General features: G+C 54.2%; 4 protein-coding genes across 5 annotated transcripts; 3 read left to right on the plus strand and 1 right to left on the minus strand.

Annotated features, from left to right (window-relative positions):
• Nucleotides 1–66: 66 nt before the first annotated feature.
• On the plus strand, nt 67–3,665 carry METTL1 (methyltransferase 1, tRNA methylguanosine). 2 transcript variants are annotated; one of them, XM_025883046.2, is made up of 6 exons: nt 67–539; nt 1,262–1,425; nt 2,375–2,559; nt 2,650–2,763; nt 2,919–3,020; nt 3,184–3,665. In XM_025883046.2, exons 1-6 carry the CDS (start codon nt 427–429, stop codon nt 3,337–3,339), a joined length of 834 nt encoding a protein of 277 aa, XP_025738831.1. In that variant the 5' UTR covers nt 67–426; the 3' UTR covers nt 3,340–3,665. The 2 variants fall into 2 exon arrangements, with proteins under 2 accessions (XP_025738831.1, XP_073756859.1); XM_073900758.1 differs by lacking the exon at nt 67–539 and adding an exon at nt 804–1,038.
• Nucleotides 3,666–3,791: 126 nt separating this feature from the next.
• On the plus strand, nt 3,792–9,413 carry CYP27B1 (cytochrome P450 family 27 subfamily B member 1). Its single transcript, XM_025883044.2, has 9 exons — nt 3,792–5,025; nt 5,664–5,854; nt 6,371–6,573; nt 6,653–6,853; nt 6,940–7,112; nt 7,320–7,492; nt 7,698–7,776; nt 8,061–8,258; nt 8,580–9,413. The coding sequence occupies exons 1-9, from the start codon at nt 4,831–4,833 to the stop codon at nt 8,691–8,693; spliced, it is 1,527 nt and encodes a 508-aa protein (XP_025738829.1). The 5' UTR covers nt 3,792–4,830; the 3' UTR covers nt 8,694–9,413.
• A 2,399-nt stretch (nt 9,414–11,812) lies between these two features.
• Nucleotides 11,813–16,496, minus strand: MARCHF9 (membrane associated ring-CH-type finger 9). Its single transcript, XM_025883045.2, has 4 exons — nt 15,493–16,496; nt 14,278–14,433; nt 13,417–13,609; nt 11,813–13,146 (listed from the first exon to the last, which is right to left on the minus strand). Exons 1-4 carry the CDS (start codon nt 15,847–15,849, stop codon nt 12,812–12,814), a joined length of 1,041 nt encoding a protein of 346 aa, XP_025738830.1. The 5' UTR covers nt 15,850–16,496; the 3' UTR covers nt 11,813–12,811.
• Nucleotides 16,497–19,262: 2,766 nt separating this feature from the next.
• CDK4 (cyclin dependent kinase 4) lies at nt 19,263–22,222 on the plus strand. The gene is made up of 8 exons (XM_025883079.2): nt 19,263–19,464; nt 19,915–20,151; nt 20,310–20,445; nt 20,564–20,731; nt 20,866–20,975; nt 21,226–21,276; nt 21,415–21,550; nt 21,808–22,222. Exons 2-8 carry the CDS (start codon nt 19,934–19,936, stop codon nt 21,898–21,900), a joined length of 912 nt encoding a protein of 303 aa, XP_025738864.1. The 5' UTR covers nt 19,263–19,464; nt 19,915–19,933; the 3' UTR covers nt 21,901–22,222.
• Nucleotides 22,223–22,402: the final 180 nt, after the last annotated feature.

The following is a 22,402-nucleotide window of genomic DNA, read 5'->3' on the forward strand; positions in this document are numbered from 1 at the left end:
GTCCCCAGCGCACACCCGACGGCGTCACGTCGGACCACGCGGGGGAGACAGGGCCGACAGGTCTGAGACCGGGGGAGACGGGAGAAGAGTGAGGATTTTTCTGTAGGAAGCGGGGTCCTGGACTCCTCTCACCTGCGGGGTGCAGAGGTATCTGCAACTAGGATAGTATCCCAGACCAAGCAGAAGCGGGCTAACGAAAGAGGTAGGGTGCCGGGTTGGCCTTGCCAGGCCAGCTGGAGACCCGCGCCGCGAAAGCCCCCTACCGCTCCGGCAGCCGCCCACTCTCCCTGACCAGGTCCGCGGAGTACACTCCTGGGTCTTTAAGAGGCGGGGTCTGCTCTCAACGCGCCTGATTGCGTCATTATCGTGCGCCTCGGGCCTTGGTCTCCACGTGGGTTCAGTAGAGAAACCCGGGACTGGGGGATCATGGCGGGAGCTGAGACTGGGGACGCGGTAGGAGCCGAGGCCCCGCAGCCCCAGAAGCGCTACTATCGGCAACGTGCTCACTCCAACCCCATGGCTGACCACACGCTGCGCTAGTGAGTGAGCAGGGCGGGGGGGGGAAGGGAGCAGGGGGAGGCAAGAGGAAGGCGGAATATTCCAGTCCGAAAGGGCTGTTGTTCTGGACCGTCTGCAGGGTCTCAGACCGACCAGGGAGGCTCGGCAGGGTGACGTCAGCTTTAGAGGTGGGTCGGGGAGATTTAGGGGAGGGCGGAGTTGGAGGGTTGGGAGGGGGCGTGGCGTTCTGCCCGAAGTCTCGGTAGGGGTGCAAGTCTGGGAAGAGAGTAACTTAGACTGGAGTGTTGCGGGCAGAATGTCGTTTCCACCTTTCGGTTTCGTTGATCGGATTTAATAAAAAGACAAACATACACACAAATCCCGCCCACGCCTTAGTCCATCCTCTTCCCACAGAGCACATAAACAGTGTAAGGTCCCAGTGCCTTAGGCAGCCAATCTCTGGGGGAAAGGAACTTGTGACCCAGAAAGGAGAGCTGCCTGACCAGAGTCACATCGACTCCTAGAAGTGGAGATGGGCAGGTCAGCAATATGAGCCTCATGATGGGCCTGTGATTCACACTGGGGGTTAAGGGTGGTTTCCACTGTGTTTCCTAGAGACCACAGGGCCCACTTTTACAGAATTTTTGAGAATCGCTCTTCCCATTTACCTCCCACCCTTACCCATCCGCCCACTCACACGTAGTACCACTTCCGCAATGGCTTGACCAACCTTCTCATGTCCCTCATGTCTTCTCTCCAATAGCCCTGTGAAGCCTGAAGAGATGGACTGGTCTGAGCTATACCCAGAGTTCTTCGCTCCACTGACTCAAAATAAGAGCCACGATGACCCAAAGGATAAGAAAGAAAAGAGAGCTCAGGCCCAAGTGGAGTTTGCAGACATAGGCTGTGGCTATGGTGGCCTGTTAGGTAACACTCTGGCCTTTCCTCTAGGGCACAGAGAGGCAATGCCTAGGTTCTGCTACCTCAGCAGGTTTGGTGGGGGCCATTGTTGGCCTTTCCCCTTCGGACCAGACACCAGTGCTGTGACATCAGTGTGGAGAGCCTCCACTTTCTCTGTACTCTGGGTCTGTGGCCTTTGTCCTGGAGAAGGGAGGATGTTGTCTCAAATTCCTCTTAGAACTTGGGTTGTCTTGTCTGGCCCCACCCCTGGCCTCAGTCCCTACTTGAGGCATTTCACCTGCAAGGTACCGGGTCAGTGAGCTGGTCAGCACAAGCGTCAGAGATTAGTCACTGTAGCCAGTGATCCTGAACTGTCTTTCTGAGGGATTCCACCACTCTCCCTCTCCTCCCCCCTCCTTCACCAAAACTCATTGTTTCTGCTCTACTCTCATGTTTTCACGTTCCTCTTGTATTGTCTATATTGTCCCAGCCCTGCATGCCAGGCCACTTCTCTATTTTTAGATTTTCCCATAGAGGTAACAGCATGACAGAGAGAGAAAAACATGGTACTTGGGGGCAGAAAAGCTCAGTTCAAGTTCCAGTTCTGCCTCCTCTTAGCTCTGTGACCTTGGCCATTTCTGACCTCAGTACCCTCATCTTCTCAATTTACCACAGAGCGTAAGGAGGATTAACTGAGACGATGTGTGAAAACACTGAAAACTCGGAAGCACTTAGAAATATACGTGTATCCACGGGCCCTCCCACTTCCAGTCCAGGTGACAGTCTTTGGATCTAAGCCTAACCCTAAGCTTAACCCCCTTCTCCAGCATAGAACCAGCCATCTAGGTATCTCTCCGTCCACACTTGCCATTCCTGATTTTGGGAGTTGCAGAGTGATACTTCCTTTCCTTTCTTGACCCCTTTGCACTTCCTGCAAGTATGAGGTTGACGATTCCATTCCTCTTTCTGTGTCCAGTGGAACTGTCACCGTTGTTCCCAGACACACTGATTCTGGGTCTGGAGATCCGGGTGAAAGTCTCAGACTATGTACAAGACCGGATTCGGGCCCTTCGAGCAGCTCCTGGAGGTGGCTTCCAGAACATCGCCTGTCTCCGTAGCAATGCCATGAAACACCTTCCTAACTTCTTCCGCAAGGGCCAGGTGGGGAGGGGCCCCGGTGGGTTAGGCTGGTAGGCACGTGGGGCACTGAAGCCAGGCTCTCAACCTTGTCGATGCATGTCTGTCTCACAGCTGACAAAGATGTTCTTCCTCTTCCCTGACCCACATTTCAAGCGGACGAAGCACAAGTGGCGAATCATCAGTCCCACGCTGCTGGCAGAATATGCCTACGTGCTTAGAGTCGGGGTGAGTCGGGAGTGGGAGGGAGGGGTGAGTGGCCCATTCGGAGACCTTCCACTAAGAATTCAGTGGGGGTGCATTTAGGACTCACACCACCACTCCCATCATCTCCCTGCTCAAATGCATGCGGCCCCCCGTCTCAGGTGATTTTGCCTCTGCAGGGGCTGGTATACACCATAACTGATGTGCTGGAGCTACATGACTGGATGTGCACCCATTTTGAAAGGCACCCCCTGTTTGAGCGTGTGCCCCTGGAGGAACTGGTAAGTAGGGGGCCTGAGGGGAGTGGTGAAGACGCAGGCCTTTTCCAGAGTGGTTCTGTGTTCTCTGAACCCAGCTCAGTGCCAGGAGGATGGGATGGGAGTCTCAGGGCCAGGGGCCATCTGAAAGGTGGGCAAGGACTTATTGGACCCTTCCTTTTCTCAGAGTGAAGACCCCATTGTGGGACATCTGGGCACCTCAACCGAGGAAGGCAAGAAAGTCTTACGCAACGGAGGCAAGAATTTCCCAGCCATCTTCCGAAGAATACAGGATCCCACCCTCCAGGCAGTGACCCCCAATCCCATCCCCCTGGGCCACTGACGGCCTGCCTTGCCTTAGCTTGACCCCAGGACCTTCCTAGCCGAGACTGCTGGGGCCAAGAGGCGACAGTCTTTCAAAAAAGTTGGGGAACTGCCCAGGCCAGAAGCCTGGGATTCACAACTGACCTCTCATCTTGCCTGTCTACCACCAACAGAAAGCAAAAGAAGCTAACTGGGAAGGTCAAAAGATCTTGGACCAGAAGGGATGTTTGGAAGGGTGTGGGGTCTTGCTCTTCCTTAGCACTTCCTTCTCCTTCTGGGATCTCCTCAGCTGGAGTGAGGAATGCAATTCTCCACTCTCCATCTAAACTGCTTGCTAGACTCAAATTGCCTGTCCACTTGTGTTTACTTGGCAGTCCTGGGGATAACGTGTATACGTGTGCACATGCCCGTGCTGCTCTTTCTCAGGAAAGGGTAGAGCATGTATCACATGCCTTCTCCCATCCCCCATCCTCTCCCTGCCTGAGACTTGACCTGAGGAATCTGCTGTCTTTATTGTTGCTGTCTCTGGAGAGTGCTGGGACGGGGTGGTGGAGACCCTCTCCTTTTTCATGTTGACCTTCGATTCCAGAACTTCAAAGCTAACTGACTGGCACAGAGCCCAGTGGGGGCAGGGTGGGGGAGTGAGGAGCAGAGAACTAAACTGTGCAAGATTCTGAGGCTAAAAGCAAAAATGGGCTGCTGACTAGAAATCCGCCCCCCCAAAGAGGACTGAGTCAGCTGGAGAGTCGGAGCACTCACATAGCCCTTGCACCATCCAAGAGCGCAGAGAAATCTCTGAACTTTTCTAATTTGCATAAGGTTCCTTTGTTTCTGCTTCTGAAGCCCTAGGTTCCCATGGCTGGAAGGACAGGGTTTGTTGACCTAAAAGACCACCCCCTTCTTCCCAAGGAACAAAGATGAAGGCTCCTGGAGCCATTTTAACCCATTAACTCACCTACCATCTGCCCAGTGTCAGGTACAGGAGGTGGGGAAGATGTGGTAGTGCCAGAAAGTTCTGCTCACCTACGGCAAAGGTGCAGCCCCATAAGCCAAGAATATGGAGAAAGCTACAGCTGTGCCTCTTCCCTTCCCGAAGGAGCTGAGGATGGGGAATTCCTGAGGATGGTCCCAAGAGGGCCTGGCTCCCTGAGGAAGTGGGAATACTAGGGACTGACTCTGTACCTCTGTACCCTAAACCTCACCAAAGAGCCTTTCCCAGGAAGAGATCTTTAGGCAGCTGAACTAGGGCACCAGCCCAGAAGGGGGAAACCAAGGCAGACCTCCCTTCCCAAGAGGATCACTGCAACATGAGACCCAAGAGAACTGCCAGGGAACCCCAGCCCCGCCTACTGTGCTAATCCCCAGCTGGACCACTCAGGAGAGGGGATTGGCTGAGGAGCTTGAAGAGGGGGCGTCGCCACCATCTCACCCAAAGGTTAAATAGGGGTTCAGGCAGCAAGCAAGATGCCTGGAGGAAGTGCTCTCCTTCGCCGGTTCCCTGACCCAGACCATGACCCAGACCCTCAAGCTCGCCTCCAGGGTGTTCCATCGTGTCCACTGTGCTCCCAAGCTAGGTGCCTCACTGGGCTCCAGAGGCTCCGACCCCGCGCCCCGGAGCTTGGCGGACATCCCAGGCCCCTCCACGCCAGTCTTCCTTGCTGAACTTTTCTGCAAGGGGGGTCTGTCACGGCTACACGAGCTGCAGGTAGAAGGGGACGTTCCTGGGAATGGAATGCTGGGGAAACTGCCTTTAACAACACCAGAAAGGACAGACTAGTGCAGAAAGTAGGAGGCGGGCCAGTGAGAACAGAGGCCCATGAGTTAGAAACGTTGGGACTGCGGGCGGTGGTTCGAGCTGCGCGGGAGTCCATCCCCACACCCAGCAGAAGAGTACCCTCAAAAAGCGCCTTCTCGCGGTGCGGAAGTCGGGGCCAGGTAGGTCCAGAACAAGTGCGCGGAAGGCAGATACGCATAGTACCTTCCCCTCGCATCTGACTTAAAGCTACAGGCGCTCCTCTTCAGTTAACTGGGGGTTCGTTCTGAGATAGTCCACGAGAGGAGCCTTCAGGGATTTCTTCGCCTCGGCTCAGCCCAGGTGACCTAAGAGAGGTCCTGAATGTCTGCTTTGTGCAGTTCCTCCGCTTTGCCCATCACTCAGACTTCCTAGGGATGGGAAGTGGGGGAAAGAAAAGGAGGAAGGGTTTGCAGCATCAGGGCTATATACTAGCTGGGAGCCACTGAAGAAACAAGCTCCCTCTTGCAAAGCCCAGCCAACACCCTTGACGGACCAAGCTGGAAGTCCCCGGCCCGGGACTCCAGTGTCCACTGTACCCATTCTCCCAGGTGCAGGGCGTTTCGCGCTTCGGGCCTGTGTGGTTGGCCAGCTTCGGGAGGGTGCGCACTGTGTACCTGGCGGCCCCAACACTCGTCGAGCAGCTCTTGCGACAAGAGGGGCCCCGGCCAGAGCGCTGCAGCTTCTCACCCTGGGCAGAGCACCGTCGCCGCCGCCAGCGGGCTTGCGGGCTGCTCACGGCGTGAGTCCTCTCTGGCCCCAAAGCGCAAACGCCCAGCTGCGTCCCTTTCCTGTGGCTGGTCTGGAAACAGTCTGTCTCGGGGTGTGGAGGGAGGTTGGCCTTTTCCCCCAACCGTCTGATAAATTGGGCTTCCCACCCCAGCCTGTTTTCGTTCAGGCTCAGGTAGAACCGCGCCTGTCCCCCACCCATCTCCCTGTCTTTGGAGTCCGGAATCCTGGAAATCCGCGGGAGGGGCGAAGGTACCAGGACCTAGATGGAATGTGAGATTCCGTGACTCAAGTTACCCAGGAACCCAGCCCCCCTCCCCCGCCCCGGGGCCAGGAAATGAGCAACGAGGAAGGGGGACGGGAAGTCGGAGCAGGCAGGAGCAGGTTTTTGTACCCCAAGGGAGCAGCCGCAATCCTTTTCCTGGCCACCCCAGCCGAACGCGCTCCATCTTCACCGCCGCCAGCCCCGTCGGGCCGCCTCCACACACCCTCATCCGCCCTGACGCGCCCCCTCTCTGCACACCCGCAGGGAAGGAGAAGAATGGCAGAGGCTCCGCAGCCTCCTGGCACCGCTGCTCCTCCCGCCTCAAGCGGCCGCCCGCTATGCCGGGACCCTGGACGACGTGGTCCACGACCTTGTGCGGCGACTGCGGCACCAACGGGGACGTGGGGCTGGGCCGCCAACCCTGGTTCGGGACGTGGCAGGAGAGTTTTACAAGTTTGGACTAGAAGGTGAGTCCCAAGACAGGGGCAAACGTGGGAGGCCCCTGCCTGGTCTCCCAGTGCCCTGACAGCGCCCCCTCCCGCCCAGGCATAGCTGCGGTGCTCCTGGGTTCCCGCCTGGGCTGCCTGGAGGCCGAAGTGCCCCCAGACACAGAGACCTTCATCCGCGCGGTGGGATCGGTGTTTGTGTCCACGCTGTTGACCATGGCGATGCCTGGCTGGCTTCACCGCCTCGTGCCCGGACCCTGGGGCCGCCTCTGCCGAGACTGGGACCAGATGTTTGCCTTTGGTAAGGCAAGGAAATGAAGTGGGGATAGGGGAACGTAAAGCTGTTCAGGGATGGTGAGGCACCCCTGTACCTTCTCCCCCACACAGCCCAGCAGCACGTGGAGAGGCGAGAGGCTGAGGTAGCTTTGAGGAGCAAGGGAAAGCCTGAGGAGGACATGGGATCTGGGGCACACCTGACCTACTTCCTGTTCCGGGAAGAGTTGCCTGCTCCGTCCATCCTGGGCAATGTGACCGAGCTGCTACTGGCTGGAGTGGACACAGTGAGGTTCTTCTCCATGTTGGGAGCCCCACTTCCAGAGCTTAGCCTCTCCAGTTTCAGGGGCCACTTTGCTGCTGCAGGGGATCCACTATGACCCTTTCGGCCAGCTTGGCTTAACACCTCCTGAGCTCCAGACTGCCTCATATTCTGCCCCCCTTTACTGGGTGTCCACTCTCAACACCTCTGAGGCTCTCAACTGTCCTCTCAGGTATCCAACACACTCTCCTGGGCTCTGTATGAACTCTCTCGGCACCCCGAAGTCCAGAAAGCACTCCACTCTGAGATCACAGCTGCCCTGGGCCCTGGCTCCAGTGCCCACCCCTCAGCTACTGTTCTATCCCAGCTGCCCCTGCTGAAGGCAGTGGTCAAGGAAGTGCTAAGGTGAGGGGACGGAAGAGGAGAAGCTAAAGAAAATGTTGGGAAGGGCTGGGGAAGGAGATGGTAAATGGGAGCAGGGAGAGCGAGCAGAGGAAAATGGTACCTACTCCTGGCCAAGAATGGGTTTGGGCGTAGGAGGCTTGGGGACAAGAGGGAGGCTACAGCCCCCAGCCTCACCTTGCTGCTTCCCTCTTGTTCTGCAATCCAGACTGTACCCTGTGGTACCTGGAAATTCCCGTGTCCCAGACAAAGACGTTCGTGTGGGTGACTATGTTATCCCCCAAAACGTAAGTAGAGCCTATGGGCCCCTTTTGTTAAGCCATCCCTCACAATCTTGGGCCCCATCCTGTTGTCAAACACTCCATATAAGCCCTTCACCTTCCCTTTGGCCTGAATGCCTCTCTCTGGGATGTAACGGGGGCAGTGGAGAAATCATTCCAAAAGTAGCCCCAGAAAACTTACCCCTCACCAACCAGAGCCCACCTTTGCTCCAATCCATATATCCTCTTTTCCATGTCCCTCCCTGCATTCGTGGGCCCAAACTGACAAGTTTATGTTCTTTCCCCATCAGACGCTGGTCACACTGTGTCATTATGCCACTTCAAGGGACCCTGCCCAGTTCCCAGAGCCAAATTCTTTTCGTCCAGCTCGATGGCTGGGGGAAGGTCCAGCCCCCCACCCATTTGCATCTCTTCCCTTTGGCTTTGGCAAGCGCAGCTGCATGGGGAGACGCCTGGCAGAGCTTGAGCTGCACATGGCTTTGGCTCAGGTTAGTGATCTTGACATACCTTCCCCAGACATGAGAGACCCTAACCCTCTAAAGCCGTGAGCTCTTCTGACAAGCATCGCAAAATATATGGCTTGGTAAACCTAATCCTCTGAAATAACAGCAATCCTGTTTTAAGTCTACAGAGTGAGCAAGGGTATTTGGACTATTCCCCCCCACTCCCCCGCCATAATACCTTAAGAAATTCCCTACTGACCACAGGTGTCATTTCAATATCGACCTAACACTAACAATACCCTTTACCAATCAAACCCACCATTGTAGACCCCTCCCAAAGTGATAGCTTTCTTCCTCCCTTTCCAGATCTTGACCCACTTTGAGGTGAAGCCTGAGCCAGGTGCTGCCCCAATCCGACCCATGACCCGGACTGTCCTGGTACCCGAGAGGAGCATCAACCTACAGTTTGTGGACAGATAGTCCCATGGAAGGAGGCTATCATCATCACCCTTTCTCTCATTGTAGGGATTTATTAGGCACAAGACCAAGAGATATGTATTCCCCCTGAGACCTGTCTATTTGACCAGACTGGTTAGAAGGACACTAGCAAACTGCTTGAGGCAGCCCTGACCAAGGTGTGAAATATGCCTGGGCCTGACCCATCAGGCCCTGTGAAAACCATAGTCCCTCTGCCTACTCAGCTTTTCTCCTGGTCTTATCATATGCATCCTCCAAGGGCCAGCTTAGATCTTAATAATGTTGGGTGGCCTGAGGAAGGATTCAACCACTGCCCTTTTGGGGCTTGCACAGTGTTCAGGAGCTGCTGGGTAAGCACTTATCACCACGTGAGCTCAGTAATTATGCATTTGGTCTGCACCTGGTTGGTCTTTCCTTCTTGCATGTGAGCTCTTTGAGAGGAAGAATGAGACCTTATTCAGTCTTTATATCCCGCAATTGGGTGATGCCATACAGGTTCTCAAATTGAATCTGGACCATGTGGCAGAAGGGATAAGCAGCTTACCAGCCTCTGTCTACCCTTCTTCTTCCTCATCTTGACCCTGGCAAGGTGAGTCTGCCCTCACTTGGCTTATGATGTTTTAAAACTCTCCTTGACTCTCTGGTCACTATTAGGGGTTCGCTTGTCCCACCATTTAGTCCCTGGGCAGACATCTTTTGGCCTATACCTGCTTAAGCCTTCCTTTTATATATTGGAATTTTTTAATATTCATAGTTTTGAAATAAAAGAATGAAATGTTCCATCCTTGGTTTTTGACTTACTTTTCTTCTACAAGTCCTGGAGGCAAGACCCTCACCAAATCCCCTACTTTGATTTCTCCGATCCTGGGAGTGACCTCCATAACAATGGGAGGTCTAGCCGCCTGGGAGAGTGGTTTGCATCACAAACCCAACACTGTTCTGTCTGTACTGGGAAGAGCCAGAGTCTGGCTCCCTGTAGGAGATTAAGGGGGTGGTGGTGAAAAGTAACACCAAGAGTTAGCCTTTAAAAATGGGTTGGGGAGCTATAGGGATTTGCAGAGATGGCCAGAGGCAACAGACTCTTTGGTGGAAGTGCTTTTGGAACCTGGACTGCCAGGACCAAGGGATATCTGCCCTCTCTGGAAAAGTTGCTCCAAGGTAATTTCCTTCAGAGAAAGACAGGGATACATGCACAGAAGTGAAGTCAGACAGACAGAATGAAAGCCGAGTGTGGGGGTGGCCGGAAGCCCTGGGGCACTGAGGCAGAAGTGGGGAGGGCAGAAGGAGCCTCTGTTTCCCTGAGTCAGCATTCTCTGCCCCCCCCCCCAGAGTCTGGGCACAGTTCTCCCCTTGTGATGTATACGGATTAACTCATCTTCCATACAAATCAATCTCTCAGCGCACTCCCCGCAGCCCCTCCCTAGCCTGGATTACCCTCCCCGTGTCAGGACTTGCCCCCCTGCCTCCTCCTCCTCCACAAGCCTGGCCCCCTGCCCTAGGCAGGGCTCCCTGACCACAGAGGCTGTCTGCCGCTGGGCCTTCCGAGGGCATCTATCTTTGTAAGATGTACAGAGGGGCACAGTACACCCGAGGCCTTGTGCAGAGACCAAGGTTTGTGTGCCCTTACTGCCCCACCTCTCAACTCCTCTATCGTATTCTGTGTCCAACCCCCCCCATCACTAAGCTTAACCTGAACCTAACTGACCTGATTTTTAGCACATCCGAACTTTGAAGGAGAATAAAGCCCAGCTTCCTCTCACACTCTTTCCCCTGGAATCAGTGATGAGAATTCTGTACACCCACATTCCTCACTGGGCAAGTACAACTGATCTACTTATGGAGGGTGGCAGTTCCCATCACCCTTTTGTGACAAGAATCTCTTTAAGTTGGAAAAAGGGAAGGAGAAGGGACCATACTGATTGCTGGTCCCAACCCCTATACCAAGCAAGACCTCCAATGGTACTGAAAGGGAGGGAAACATACTGTCTCGCCTGGCCCAATTTCAGGACCCAGAGTGGAATCAGAGAGGGTGTGTTTGTGTGTGTATGTTCTTTGGTATGTCTAAGCTTCCATGGAGGGCTATCATGAGGGACAGTCCGGGCTTGGCACAAGAAACCCCACCTGTGGTATACCCACCGGTCATATTTGCCAGGATAGGTACTAGTAGTCACTCTGATTTGCTGTCTCCCTTCTGGCCCCCACCAGCTATTTTGTGAATAGCAAATCAGGAAAGTCTGGCCCTTCTGTCTTCCCAGGTGGAGAATATGGAGGGTTGTCTCTCTAGGGAAACGATATCCCACTGGAAAAAAATGGAGCATCTGGCCTCTGTCCCCTCTTTTTGATCTCCTCAGAGGTTAGAAGTGATACACCTCAATACTTCCAGGGACTCAAACCTGAGTCTAGCTTCAGTGAGAACATTCCCAGGCAAGTCTGAGTGCCAGCACCATGGACAGCAGCCAAGACTCCCCCTTTCAGAAAAGGACAAAGGAAGACCATTTCCAGGGCAAGTATGTGTGACCTTTAGTAGAGAAGCATTTCCCCCAAAACATTCCCAGGGAGGAGGCAGAACAGAACCTTCCTGAGAAAAGGACCAATAATAGGAAAGGCGTCTGGATCTGACTTAACAATGTATGAAGTAATTATTTTAATTGCTGATGAATAGTTCACTTAAAAGACACCATCATTCATATAATACACAGCCCCAAGGCCTCAGGAGAAAGGGAGCAGGCCTCAGGTTAACCCACATTTTAACCAGTCCTTCCCAAACCCTTTCTCTATAAACAACAGCCCTCTAAACTGCTGCCTCCAGGCACAATACTTCCCAGTTAATACCACTAGCTGGGGCACAGGTCAGACCTGTAACCCTGAACTGCCATAGGAGCAGCTTAAGCCGGGGTTGGAGATTCATAACATTGGGACATTCTGTCTGTCTCACTTCAAATGAGTCCAGATTCATTTCACACCACTTCCCTGGGTGAGCACATTACCTGGGAAGGACTAATAGAACCCACAAAATCCCCAGAGCAAGAAGGATAGCTCCATCCTTCCCCAGCCCCCAGTGTTTAGGGGGTTGGAGGAGCTCTCATTTTTGCAAATAACCACCATCCTTCACATTTGCAATATCTATTTCCCCTCATATTTCCATTTCTATTATGATACTCAACACAAATTTCCAAGGCTCTGTGCAACTCCAGATGAAAAAACACATTCTGGAATTTGTTAACCAGCTACTATTTGAAATAAATGGACCATCAACTAGTCTAGAAATCTTTTCACGCCATCACTAATTTTCTTTGCAATGGCATTCAACCTGTCCCTCATTTATCCTCATTCCAACCCTATGAGGTAGACAGGAAAACCACGGCGGAGAGATTTTTTTTTTCTTCTAAATCATACAACTTGCAGGTGGCAGGTCAACCCCTTAGATACCTCTGAGCACTGCCACCTAGCAGCCACTGTGAATTATTCGCCAGTAAGTGGGAGTCACACCTCCAACTCAGAACCCACTGCTGCATTTGGGATTTGCAACCTCTGCAGAGAAACCTCCCCACACCTCCCAACCCTCCAGAAAAGCCCCAGATGAGAAAGGAGTCTCCACGTGCATATAAATGATTCTTTATGCCCTCCCCCCATGCAATGGGGGGTGGAGCAGGGGGAGGTCCCCCCGCCCTCATGCAGGGAACGGGAGGTCAATGTATACTAGTCTTATTGCCAGCTGCCCTGTGGCCATGGGGTGGGGAATGGGGGGTCCACAACCCCTTTCTTCTGGCATTGGTCCCCCTTCACCAAGTCACCATGGTGGAGCTGGGGGGCTGGAGGCCCTAGGAGCTGAGGTAAGGACGGTTCTCTAGAGAAGAAAAGGTGCTCTCCCCACCTGCCCACTGGCTGCCCCAGGATGAGTGTGAGGAGCTATCAGTGGGGGCTGGAATGTCATCCAGGTGTCTCTACCCAGTGGGTAGTAGAGGCCAGACAATGTCTCCAGCTTGAGGCTGCCCACAGAGATCCTCAGTGGTGGGGGCAGTGTGCCCCAAACACCTTGTCCAGGTGGTACCTCCAGCAGCCATGACAGGTTATCTCTGGCCGATGCATCGACTCAAGATCCCTGCTCCTGGAGTTCAGTTTCAGACCGTGGTGACCCTCATGACAACCTCTCGGCCAGAATGGGAACTGGAACGGGCATCTGGTGGCCGCAGCTGTCCAAGGAGGTGCAGGATTGTATAACCACAGCGCTGAGGCAAGAGCGTCCGCATGCGCTGGGCAGCCGGGGGGCGGCTGGTGGCCCCAGAGGGGGGGCCCGTCCGTGAGGTCCTGGGGCCCGGCTTCCCTGCTGTCCCTCCCCCTGCATCTCCTCCTATGTCCTTGGTCTTGTCATAATTCAGGACCTTCCACTGCTGGTTCACTGCCTGCCAGCGCTTGAAGATGCGGTAGACAGAGGAGCCTTCATGGACGATGAGGCCTGAGCAAAAGGGAAAAGAAATCCAAGGTCACCTGCTGCCCAGACCTAGGCCCAGAGGTACTTAAGCAAGTATTTCTCCAGAGTGAGGACATGGGGTCTGTAAAAGGCCTGAAGAAGCAGGGAAGGGAGAGGCACCAAGATAGCCTTAAAGGCTCCCAATCGTAGAAAATGTGGCTGTGGAGCTGAGGGAATGGGCAGGGAAGTGTGTGCAGCATGTGTGTGAGCTGGAGGAAGACACTGAGCAGGTAAGGGGGAGAGAGGTGCCCTCACCTATGCAGACGACATCCATGAAGCCATACATGCCGTAGCAGATCTGAAAGAGCAGATCCTGCCGTTGCCACTTGGCTGAAGGGCTGAGTGAGGACCAGATGAGCCAGGAGATACTGGCGACGAGGAAGAGCGAGCCCAGAACTATGGCTGCGATCTGGACCTTCTCGATGACCGTCAGGGAGATGGCCTGCCACTGTGTGGGAGAAAGGGCTCCAAAAAGTCACGGAAAGAGAAGGAGGGCGAGGTGATGAGTGGCCCTGAAGAGGAAGATGCTCGAGAGCCTTCCTGAAACCCTTCAGGCAGTATTAGCAATCTGTCTCTTCTGTGCCCTGATCAAACATAGTATGGAGCACTTTTCACATTGTTTGAGACCATTTGTCTTATTTTAGGAAGGCAGGATCAGGCAAGTGCTCTGACCAGACCATCTAGGTTTGAATTCCAAATCCTAACTCCATCACTTACTTGCTGTGTAACTTTGGGAAAGTTTTTATATCTCTTTGAGCATCAGTGTCCTCATCTTTAAAATGGAGATAATAATGGCACATAACTAATAGGATTATTATGAAAATTAAATGAGTTACTATACACCAAGAGTGTAACACATAGAAAACACACCATGTTTGCTATCATCATCATCTTCTGCTGCTGTTTTTTTTTTTTTTTTTTGCTGTCTCAGTGCCTAGAACAGTGCCTGGAATACAGGTGGGACCCAATAAATGTGAATAAATGAAGGGAGGATTTACAGGGTAGGAGTAACTTTGAGGAAAGATGAAACAGATAAATAGGCTCCCTGGAGAGTCCCTGATTCTGACTACTGAAAGGCCCTTGCCCCCGTCTGGAAGTTCTCTCCTTGCACCTCACCTGCAGCGGGTTCTTGGTGCTGATTGCCAGGACCTGGTACTTGAAGTAGCAGAGCTCACAGCTCCAGGAGCCCCTCTCACTGATCCAGCGGATGAGGCAGGGCTGGTGTGTGCAGCGCACTGAGCCGTCGCAGCGGCAGGGGCTCAGGAGCTCCCCCTGGAGGAAGAGTGAGGAGGGTCCCCGTCAGCTGTCACCACCCGACCCCACTCCTCTCCACCCCAAGAGAGGGAAACCTCTCCAGGTCAGTCATTCTCTAACGTTAAAACAACAACAAAAAACACCTCAAGCCTTTCACCCAAAATAGGGCAAGAGGCTAAAGCCACAGCAAAAAAAGAAAAAAGAGCTCAAGGTAAACTTCCCTGACCAAATAAATGAAGGATAAAAAGAAATGGGGGTGGGGGAAATGACTGGGTCTCCTCCTTTCCTAAAATTTGGGGAGGGTGCTCTTTAAGGCTTCCCAAATGGAAAGCTACCCCTTAGGATCTGGAGGGTCGGGAGGGTCAGAGCTTCGGAGCCATGCCTTCCTCCTCCTTCCCATCGCTGTAAAGTATTTCACACGTGTGGTGCAGACTGGGATGGGTTATTGTCCTCAGTTTCCAAGTATCAAAAAGAGGGGAGAGATCCTGGGTGTGGGAATGCAGGGTGTCCCCCTTTAATCAAGGAATAATTCCTCATTACATAGGTACACCCACCTCCCACCCCCAGCACTATCCCGGGACAACTTTGTCCATAACATTTAAACAAAGAGTACTCTTTGGAATGAGATGGAAAGTTACACGGAATGGGAAGTGAAGAAAAGTGCCCCATGGAGAGAAATATTGAGTGAGGCAAGGGCGCCAGCAGGGCCCCTCCCTTCAAAGGGGGAACAGAAGCACTCTGCCCACCTACGAGTGAATAGGCCCCTCAGCCTACAGAGACCCCGGGGTGAGAGAAGTGGGGCAGAAAGGCTGTCCCCGTTAGTGGGTGAGAGGGATTTGGAGCCCTCCCAAGAGAAAGCCCCACCCTTTCCCTGGAAACCCCTGACCCCCTCCATCCCAAACGTGCGCTCCCGGACTCTCCAGCGAACACCCCCAGACGCACCCGGTACCCGCTCTGGGTCCTGGGTCCCGCCCTGCCTCCTCAGGCCCCGCCCCCTGTTCGTGGTCGGCCAGGGCGCCCCAGGTGCGCGCGCCCCCACCCCACCCCTCTCCGCCCCGCCCGGTGCCCAGGCCTGACCTGCTCCGGGCCCTGGAAGCAGATTCGGCACTGGGGGGTTCGGAGCCCGCTGTCCAGGCTGCTGCTGAGCGACAGGGCGTCCAGCGCGCCCGGGGGCGGCGGCGGCGGCGCGGGAGGCGGCGGGAGTCCGGCCCGCGGCTCCTTGTCGCCGGCCAGGCCCCGGGCCCGCGGCTCCGACCCGTAGTACTCCTCTTCGTCGCCGTCGCCGTCCCGGGTCGAGCAGCCGGCGAAGGGCGCCCAGCCGCAGCCGCCTCCCCCGCCCCCCCGGGGCTGCGGCTCGGCCCGGGGCCGCCCCCCGCCCGTCAGCACCAGCAGCTTCAGCTCGTTCAGAAACATGCGGAGCCGAGACTTGAGCATCGTCCGGGCGCCGGGGGGGGGGGGGCGGGGGGCGGCCGGCTAGGGGGGCGCCGGGGGGGGGGGGGGGGGGGGGGGGGGAGGCGGCGTGCAAGGGGGGCTCTTGGGCGGCGGGGGGGAAGGGAGAGGACAAGGCCGGGAAGGCGGCGCGCGCTGGAGAGCCGAGCCCGGCTGGGGTCTTCGGGGCCTGAGAGCGCCTTTTACTGCTGCCACAGCCGGGGTTCCGGGGCTTGCGGGGCCGAGAGGGCTGGTGGCCCGGGGGCGGCGGGGCGGGCAGCCATGGCCGGGGCAGGGGGCGGGGAGGGGGACCTCAAGGTGCCGCGCCCCACGGGTCCGGGTCTGGAGCGGGCCGGGCCCCCGGGGTTACGCGCCCCAGTCCTCCTGCGGCGGGGCCGCCCCCCATCGCCGTCCTGCTGGCCCCAGTCCCGCTCAGGTTCCCGGCTCCCGCTCGGCTCGGCCCGTGCGCTCGGCGGTGGCAAATGGCGGCTCCTTCCGGCGGCGGCGGCGGCGGCGGAGACCCCCCCGGAGCGGCGGGCGGGCGGGGCGGGCAGGGCGGGAGCCGGGGAGCCGGTGAGGGATGGAGGGAGGGGCGGGGCGGGGAGCCGGAGAGTAGAAGTGGCCGCGGCTGCGCATCCCCGCCCTGCCCCGCACGAGCAGGTGTCCCCAGAGGCGGGGGCGGGTGTGCGAGCCCGGGGGAGGGGGGGGGGGAGGGGAGTGGCCAAGGAAGGGGGGTGTACACATGGGTAGGAGAGTAGGTGTGTTAATGGGGGTCTGGGGGAGGAGTGGTGAGCAGGTGAGGATGGAAGGTGAGTGGTCAAAGACACAGGTGCACCAGGGAGGGAGAAGCTTGTGTGCAAGACGGGAGTGTGCAAAGAGCTATGCAAGGGTCTGAGGTGTGAGGAAGGTGAGCAAGAGATGGACTCAAGCAATAACACTTTTACACAAAAGACCGAAAAGTGTGCACGGTGTGGGACAGTGGAAAACAGATGAGTGTGTGAGGGAAGCAATTGGATTGTATGAAAAACAGTGTGCAATTGTAATGTGTGAGGGAGGTGAGTGAGCAAGGGAGACAAGAGTGCTAAAGGGATGAGAGTGTCTTTCCTCGTACTCTCCTGCCCCACCACACCACATTGAAGTGAATACCACACACACACCTACACACACGCAGCTCTTTGGTTTTGCTTTTACGGAGGCCTTGACCCTAAGAACCAGCTCTTCCCCCTCATCACATTATTTCTGCCTTATACTTATGTCCTCCGTCTCCAACGCTGAGGGAAAAGGGATGCCAGAGGAGCCCTCTGGGTCAAACACACTGGAAAAAAATTAATTAGTAAAAGAGTAATTAACAGGAGAAGGGAGGGTATGGAACCCAGGGACAGACTGCCAAATGAAGTCTCCTCAAGAAAAGAGATTAAGGAAAGTAATGCTTTTATAAAGTATTCACATGTTTTGGATGGATGGATGAATGAATCACAAAGGGGGCTGGAACCCAAGGCGACATAGAGGATGACTTTTATTCTAAAGACAGTAAGCTGTGGAAGGTTAAGCCGAAGTGGACCCTGCTGGTGTAGGAAAGAAGTTTGACAAACTCACTTTGCCCCCCGGAAGATTTATAAAACAACCAGTCCCAGCAAGAGAGCCAATAAAACATTCACCTCAGAAGTCCCTTAGCCAGTTTAGACCTTGAGGTTTTTCTTTCCAGTGTCCCAGGTGCCCTTGCCAGCAAGGGCCCAGAGCTACAACTATCAGAATGCAAGAGGGGGAACCTGTACCTACCTGTATTCCATTTTGCCCTGGAATGCGGTTTATAGTCACCTCAAGCTTGAGCTCTTACATCCTCCACTAGATGGTTAAGGAGAATAGAAGTTAAGGTGGAAGGGGTGGCGGGTGGCGCCTGGGTAGCACAGTTGGTTAAGCATCTGCCTTCAGTTCAGGTCATGATCCCAGGGTCCCGGGCTAGAGTCCTGTGACAGGCTCCCTGCTCTGCAGGGATTCTGCTTCTCCCTCTGCCCCTCCCCCCTTGTTCTCTCTCTCTCTCTCTCTCTCTCTCTCAAATAAATAAAATCTTTTTTAAAAAAAGTGGAAGGAGTGGCAAATAGAGTTATAAAATGGTTTCAGATTTTAGACAATTTCTCGCAAATGAGATACTGATCCCTTCCCTCCTTAGTCCCATTCCCCTAAAGGGTTAGGACATTAAAAAAAGAAGTTGGAGCCAGTAACCAGTAAGACAAGGAAAGTAAAAAAAAAAAAAAAAAAAGGCAAAAAAAGTCAAAAAAACCTGTTTGTTGTCTACCTAAGCGTCTGTGAGCAGAGGCTATTTTGAAAAGTCTGTGTTCTGGCCAGGAGCAAGGGCTAAGAAAGCTTGCACTGGGGAAAAGAGGGAAGCAGAATGACCCCAAACAAGGAGTCACAGGATTTGTAGAAGAGCACAAATCACTCTCATGCAATGCCATGGTCCGAGGTGGTGGTGGAGGTAACTTCCCTGCACATGCTCACTCTTGTATCTATCCATCTATATATAACGTGTAAAATATACACACTTATATACACATATACAGACACATATATCATAGCATCTAAGTGTTGGAAAGAACCTTAAAGTTTAAGTATTCCTGTCTCTTGCTCATTGATAACTTCTCTGCCAGAAAGCATTATTTTAACACTACCAGGAAGGGGTGGAATTTAGAAGAGGGGAGGGCATTACCTTGAGACTCTTCCTGTCGGATTACTGCATTAATCTACCCTCCATCAAGCCTTTAATCTTAGTTTTGCCCTCAAATGGGTATTGTCTACTATTTTATACGACCACACTGTTGGCTACCTCTTTACACACAGCCTCACAACTTTAAAGGGCTAGTGACGGAGACACCAAAAAACTCCACATGCATACAGGAAGCAAGCACTCAGTATAAATTTGTTGAATGAGTGAATGAATGAAACAAAGACACAAATGAGAATATGTTTTCCCATGGCAGGGAAGCAGAAAGGCTACAGCACCACCTCTCGACCCCCGTCCCATCCTCCCGATCCCTGACCACCATATGGAGAGTGAGAGACGTGCAGTGTGTAGTGAGACTGGAGAAGCGTTCAGGCTCGCCCTGCAGCCCTGAGTTGGGATCTGGGTGGCCCAGGTTGCCATGGCACCGCATTGGACTCCACCCTCTCTCGTCTCCCCCGCCCCCCAAACCCCGCCAGGGTCTGGCAGTCAGTCACGTGCCCCGCCGCGTAACCACACCTCTGCTCCTCAGAGCGAAGTCGAGCGGTCACGTGTGATAGCAACAGATCACGTGGCTGCCATCTCCCGCCTCCGCCCCTCTCCCCTCCCCGCCCCCTTCCCGGTCAAAGCCTCTCCTGGGTACCCCTCTGCGCATGAGTGGCTCGTCACGTGTTCCGAACGTCCGGCTTTCGCCACGCCCCGCCAGTTTCCGCGCGCCTCTTTGGCAGCTGGTCACATGGTGAGGGTGGGGGTAAGGGGGCCGCTCTAGCTTGCGGCCTGTGTCTATGGTCGGGCCCGTAGAGTCCAGCTGCCCGGGACAGAGCTCGAGTGTATGGCGCCGCAGGATCTGGCTCCGGGGCCCCGATAACGGGCCGCCCCCGCAGCTCCCGGCACGGAGTGAGGTAAGCATAGCCCCTTCCCAGGAATGGGGACCGTTTTCGCCCTCCACGGCTGCCTACGCGGACAAGTTATGGAAGGGTCGCTCGAGGGCGGGAAGTGGGGCAGGGTGTAATTTGTTCCTTTGTGGTTGTAGGGAGGTGTAATTTTGGGCCTGGATGTCGGTTCTTCGATGCAGGGGGTGTGTCGTGTGAGATAGAACCTTGTGCGGGGCGCGATGGTCGGGCCCAAAGGAAAAGGAATTTTTTATTTTAGGGCTTCACGTGGCTGGAGGGGTTGGGGTTAGAGTCATTGTGTTACCTGAGGGGCCAGCCTCATGGAAGATTGGGGAAGGGACGGGATGGTGGTGGTGGTGTCTTTGTGATGTCTTTTGTGGGAGTCACTTTATTGCTGCAGGCTCATACCATCAGAACTCTGGAAGGGATTTTCGGTGGCAGGAGTCTTTGTGATTGTAGGGTCTCCTCTGATCTGAGAATGGCTACTCCTCGATATGAGCCAGTGGCTGAGATTGGTGTTGGTGCCTATGGAACGGTATACAAGGCCCGTGATCCCCACAGTGGCCACTTCGTGGCCCTCAAGAGTGTGAGAGTCCCTAATGGAGGAGGTGCTGGAGGGGGCCTTCCCATCAGCACAGTTCGTGAGGTGGCCTTACTGAGGCGGCTGGAGGCTTTTGAGCATCCCAACGTTGTCCGGTGAGACCTCAGAGGGTTAGGAGTGGGCAGTAAAGGGGAAAAGACAACTTATAGGTGGGGAGTGGTGGTCAGGAGAGAAGTGGGGATCCTGAGGAAATAGGGGAGGCCATGTTGGGAACAAAGGGATTGATCAGTGAGTGACCATTTGCTCTGGCCAGGCTGATGGACGTCTGTGCCACCGCCCGAACTGACCGGGAGACCAAAGTGACCCTGGTGTTTGAGCACGTGGACCAAGACCTGAGGACCTATCTGGACAAGGCACCCCCACCAGGTTTGCCAGTGGAGACCATCAAGGTGAGTAGGGTGGGTAGACACTGAGAAGGTACATTGAGACCTTTGTAGTAGAACCTGTTGTGATTTCAGGTATGGTACCTAGTTTCCAGTTCCTCTGTTCCTCCCCCTTCCAAACCAGGATCTGATGCGCCAGTTTCTAAGAGGCCTAGATTTCCTTCATGCCAACTGCATCGTTCACCGAGACCTGAAGCCAGAGAACATTCTGGTGACCAGTGGTGGGACAGTCAAGCTGGCCGACTTTGGTCTGGCCAGAATCTACAGCTACCAGATGGCACTTACACCTGTGGTCAGTAGAAAGATGAGGGTAGGAGAGTGGTTGACCATAGCAGTTGAGAAGTCATGAGCTTCGTGATTTTAGTCAAGCAGTTGTAGTTCATGGTAACCAGTGGGGTTCTCATCTACTTTTCTTATTCCGGTTAGGTTGTTACACTCTGGTATCGTGCTCCAGAAGTTCTTCTGCAGTCTACATATGCAACACCCGTGGACATGTGGAGCGTTGGCTGTATCTTCGCAGAGATGTTTCGTCGCAAGTATGGGACCCAAGTCTCCTGAACTCTCTTGAGTTTCCCAAATCTCTTAGTCATAAGCCACATCCATTCCCTGCCTGTTCTTTCACTTAAATATTACTGACCATTTTGTTCCTAATCAGAAACTCTGAAATGTCCTGGAATTAGGAATTTCACATCCCTATATTCTCCTCACCCTCTGTTTGGAGCCAGTAGCAATAATTACTCCACTACCGTATCTTTGAAAGTGACTGCTGTGTTTTTCTCACTTTAGGCCTCTCTTCTGTGGGAACTCTGAAGCTGACCAGTTAGGCAAAATCTTTGAGTAAGTGACCGGCATGGGGAAAAGAACTTTCTATTCTCAGTCTTCTTTCTGCTGAGCCCCAGATGGCAGTTGGCTCTGCCTCTGGAGGTGGGGGCTGGAGAAGGACCCTCTTGACCAGAGCTCTCCTATTCCCCATAGCCTGATCGGGCTGCCCCCAGAGGATGACTGGCCCCGAGATGTGTCTCTCCCCCGAGGAGCCTTTTCCCCCCGAGGGCCCCGTCCAGTGCAGTCAGTGGTACCTGAGATGGAGGAATCTGGAGCACAGCTGCTGCTGGTACTGGGCTTGGGCATGGGCACAGGATGAGGTTGGAGTGGGAATAAAAGCAGTATAAAAGGGACCCAAATCGTCACGGTTCCTAAGACTTCTTTGGTGGATGGGCTAGTTTTTACTGTTGCTGTGTGAATAGGCCATCCACAAAGAGGGATGTAGAAAAAGAGCCCGTCCTGGGTATTGTTGGGGGTGAGCAAGTCTTTTTCTTTTTTCTTTTTTTTTGTCTTCATGGTCTTTTGATCTTTGCCTCCCCTTCTTAGGAGATGCTGACTTTTAACCCACACAAGCGAATCTCTGCCTTCCGAGCCCTGCAGCACTCTTATCTACAAAAGGCAGAAGGTAACCCAGAGTGAGCAGTGGAGTGGCCGCAACAATACTGAGAGAAGAGAAGCTGTCATTTCCCTTCCTTTGAACACTTGAGTGAAGAGCCCCCCAGTTGAGTAAGGCCATCTTGGCCTTCATCTCTGAGGCTATGGAAACTCCTCCTCCCACTTTTTACTGAGAATATTTTGCTGCCTTAATGACACCCCCCCCCCCCTTTTGAAGCTTATCCTTCTCCTGCCCCCTTATTTTCGTACACCAAGGGGTATGTCCCTTGTTCTCCCCTTTCCTATCTTGATATCGGGATCTTTTTTATACAGGAAAAACAAAAGAAAACAAAGAAATATGGTCTTTTTTGTTTTGTTTTGTTTCTTCCTTTCTTGGGCTTTGCCATTTGGGGATTGGGAAAAACCACTTGGGGGATGGCACTTTCCTATAGAATCTTAAAAGGTTCTCCCCAGTTCACAGGGTCTGTGTAGGCAAGCGGAGCCCCTCAGCTGGCAAAAGAAAAGGCACTTACGTTGTTTCTTTGAA

This window comes from Callorhinus ursinus, unplaced genomic scaffold, assembly GCF_003265705.2.
Source record: "Callorhinus ursinus isolate GAN/ISIS: 27379988/994484 unplaced genomic scaffold, GSC_fseal_2.0 scaffold14, whole genome shotgun sequence".
Taxonomy (NCBI): Eukaryota; Metazoa; Chordata; class Mammalia; order Carnivora; family Otariidae; genus Callorhinus; species Callorhinus ursinus.

Excerpts from the sequence above, each read along its gene's own strand:
- CDK4 (XM_025883079.2), top strand. The coding sequence starts at position 19,934 with ATGGCTACTCCTCGATATGAGCCAGTGGCTGAGATTGGTGTTGGTGCC. Across the intron at positions 21,277-21,414 it reads CAGTTAGGCAAAATCTTTGA|CCTGATCGGGCTGCCCCCAG; the intron begins GTAAGTGACCGG and ends TATTCCCCATAG. Across the intron at positions 21,551-21,807 it reads CTGGAGCACAGCTGCTGCTG|GAGATGCTGACTTTTAACCC; the intron begins GTACTGGGCTTG and ends TCCCCTTCTTAG.
- CYP27B1 (XM_025883044.2), top strand. The coding sequence starts at position 4,831 with ATGACCCAGACCCTCAAGCTCGCCTCCAGGGTGTTCCATCGTGTCCAC. Across the intron at positions 5,026-5,663 it reads CACGGCTACACGAGCTGCAG|GTGCAGGGCGTTTCGCGCTT; the intron begins GTAGAAGGGGAC and ends CCATTCTCCCAG. Across the intron at positions 5,855-6,370 it reads GCTTGCGGGCTGCTCACGGC|GGAAGGAGAAGAATGGCAGA; the intron begins GTGAGTCCTCTC and ends GCACACCCGCAG.
- METTL1 (XM_025883046.2), top strand. The coding sequence starts at position 427 with ATGGCGGGAGCTGAGACTGGGGACGCGGTAGGAGCCGAGGCCCCGCAG. Across the intron at positions 540-1,261 it reads GCTGACCACACGCTGCGCTA|CCCTGTGAAGCCTGAAGAGA; the intron begins GTGAGTGAGCAG and ends TCTCTCCAATAG. Across the intron at positions 2,560-2,649 it reads ACTTCTTCCGCAAGGGCCAG|CTGACAAAGATGTTCTTCCT; the intron begins GTGGGGAGGGGC and ends TCTGTCTCACAG.
- MARCHF9 (XM_025883045.2), bottom strand. The coding sequence starts at position 15,849 with ATGCTCAAGTCTCGGCTCCGCATGTTTCTGAACGAGCTGAAGCTGCTG. Across the intron at positions 13,610-14,277 it reads GCACCAAGAACCCGCTGCAG|TGGCAGGCCATCTCCCTGAC; the intron begins GTGAGGTGCAAG and ends TCTCCCACACAG. Across the intron at positions 13,147-13,416 it reads CATGGATGTCGTCTGCATAG|GCCTCATCGTCCATGAAGGC; the intron begins GTGAGGGCACCT and ends CCTTTTGCTCAG.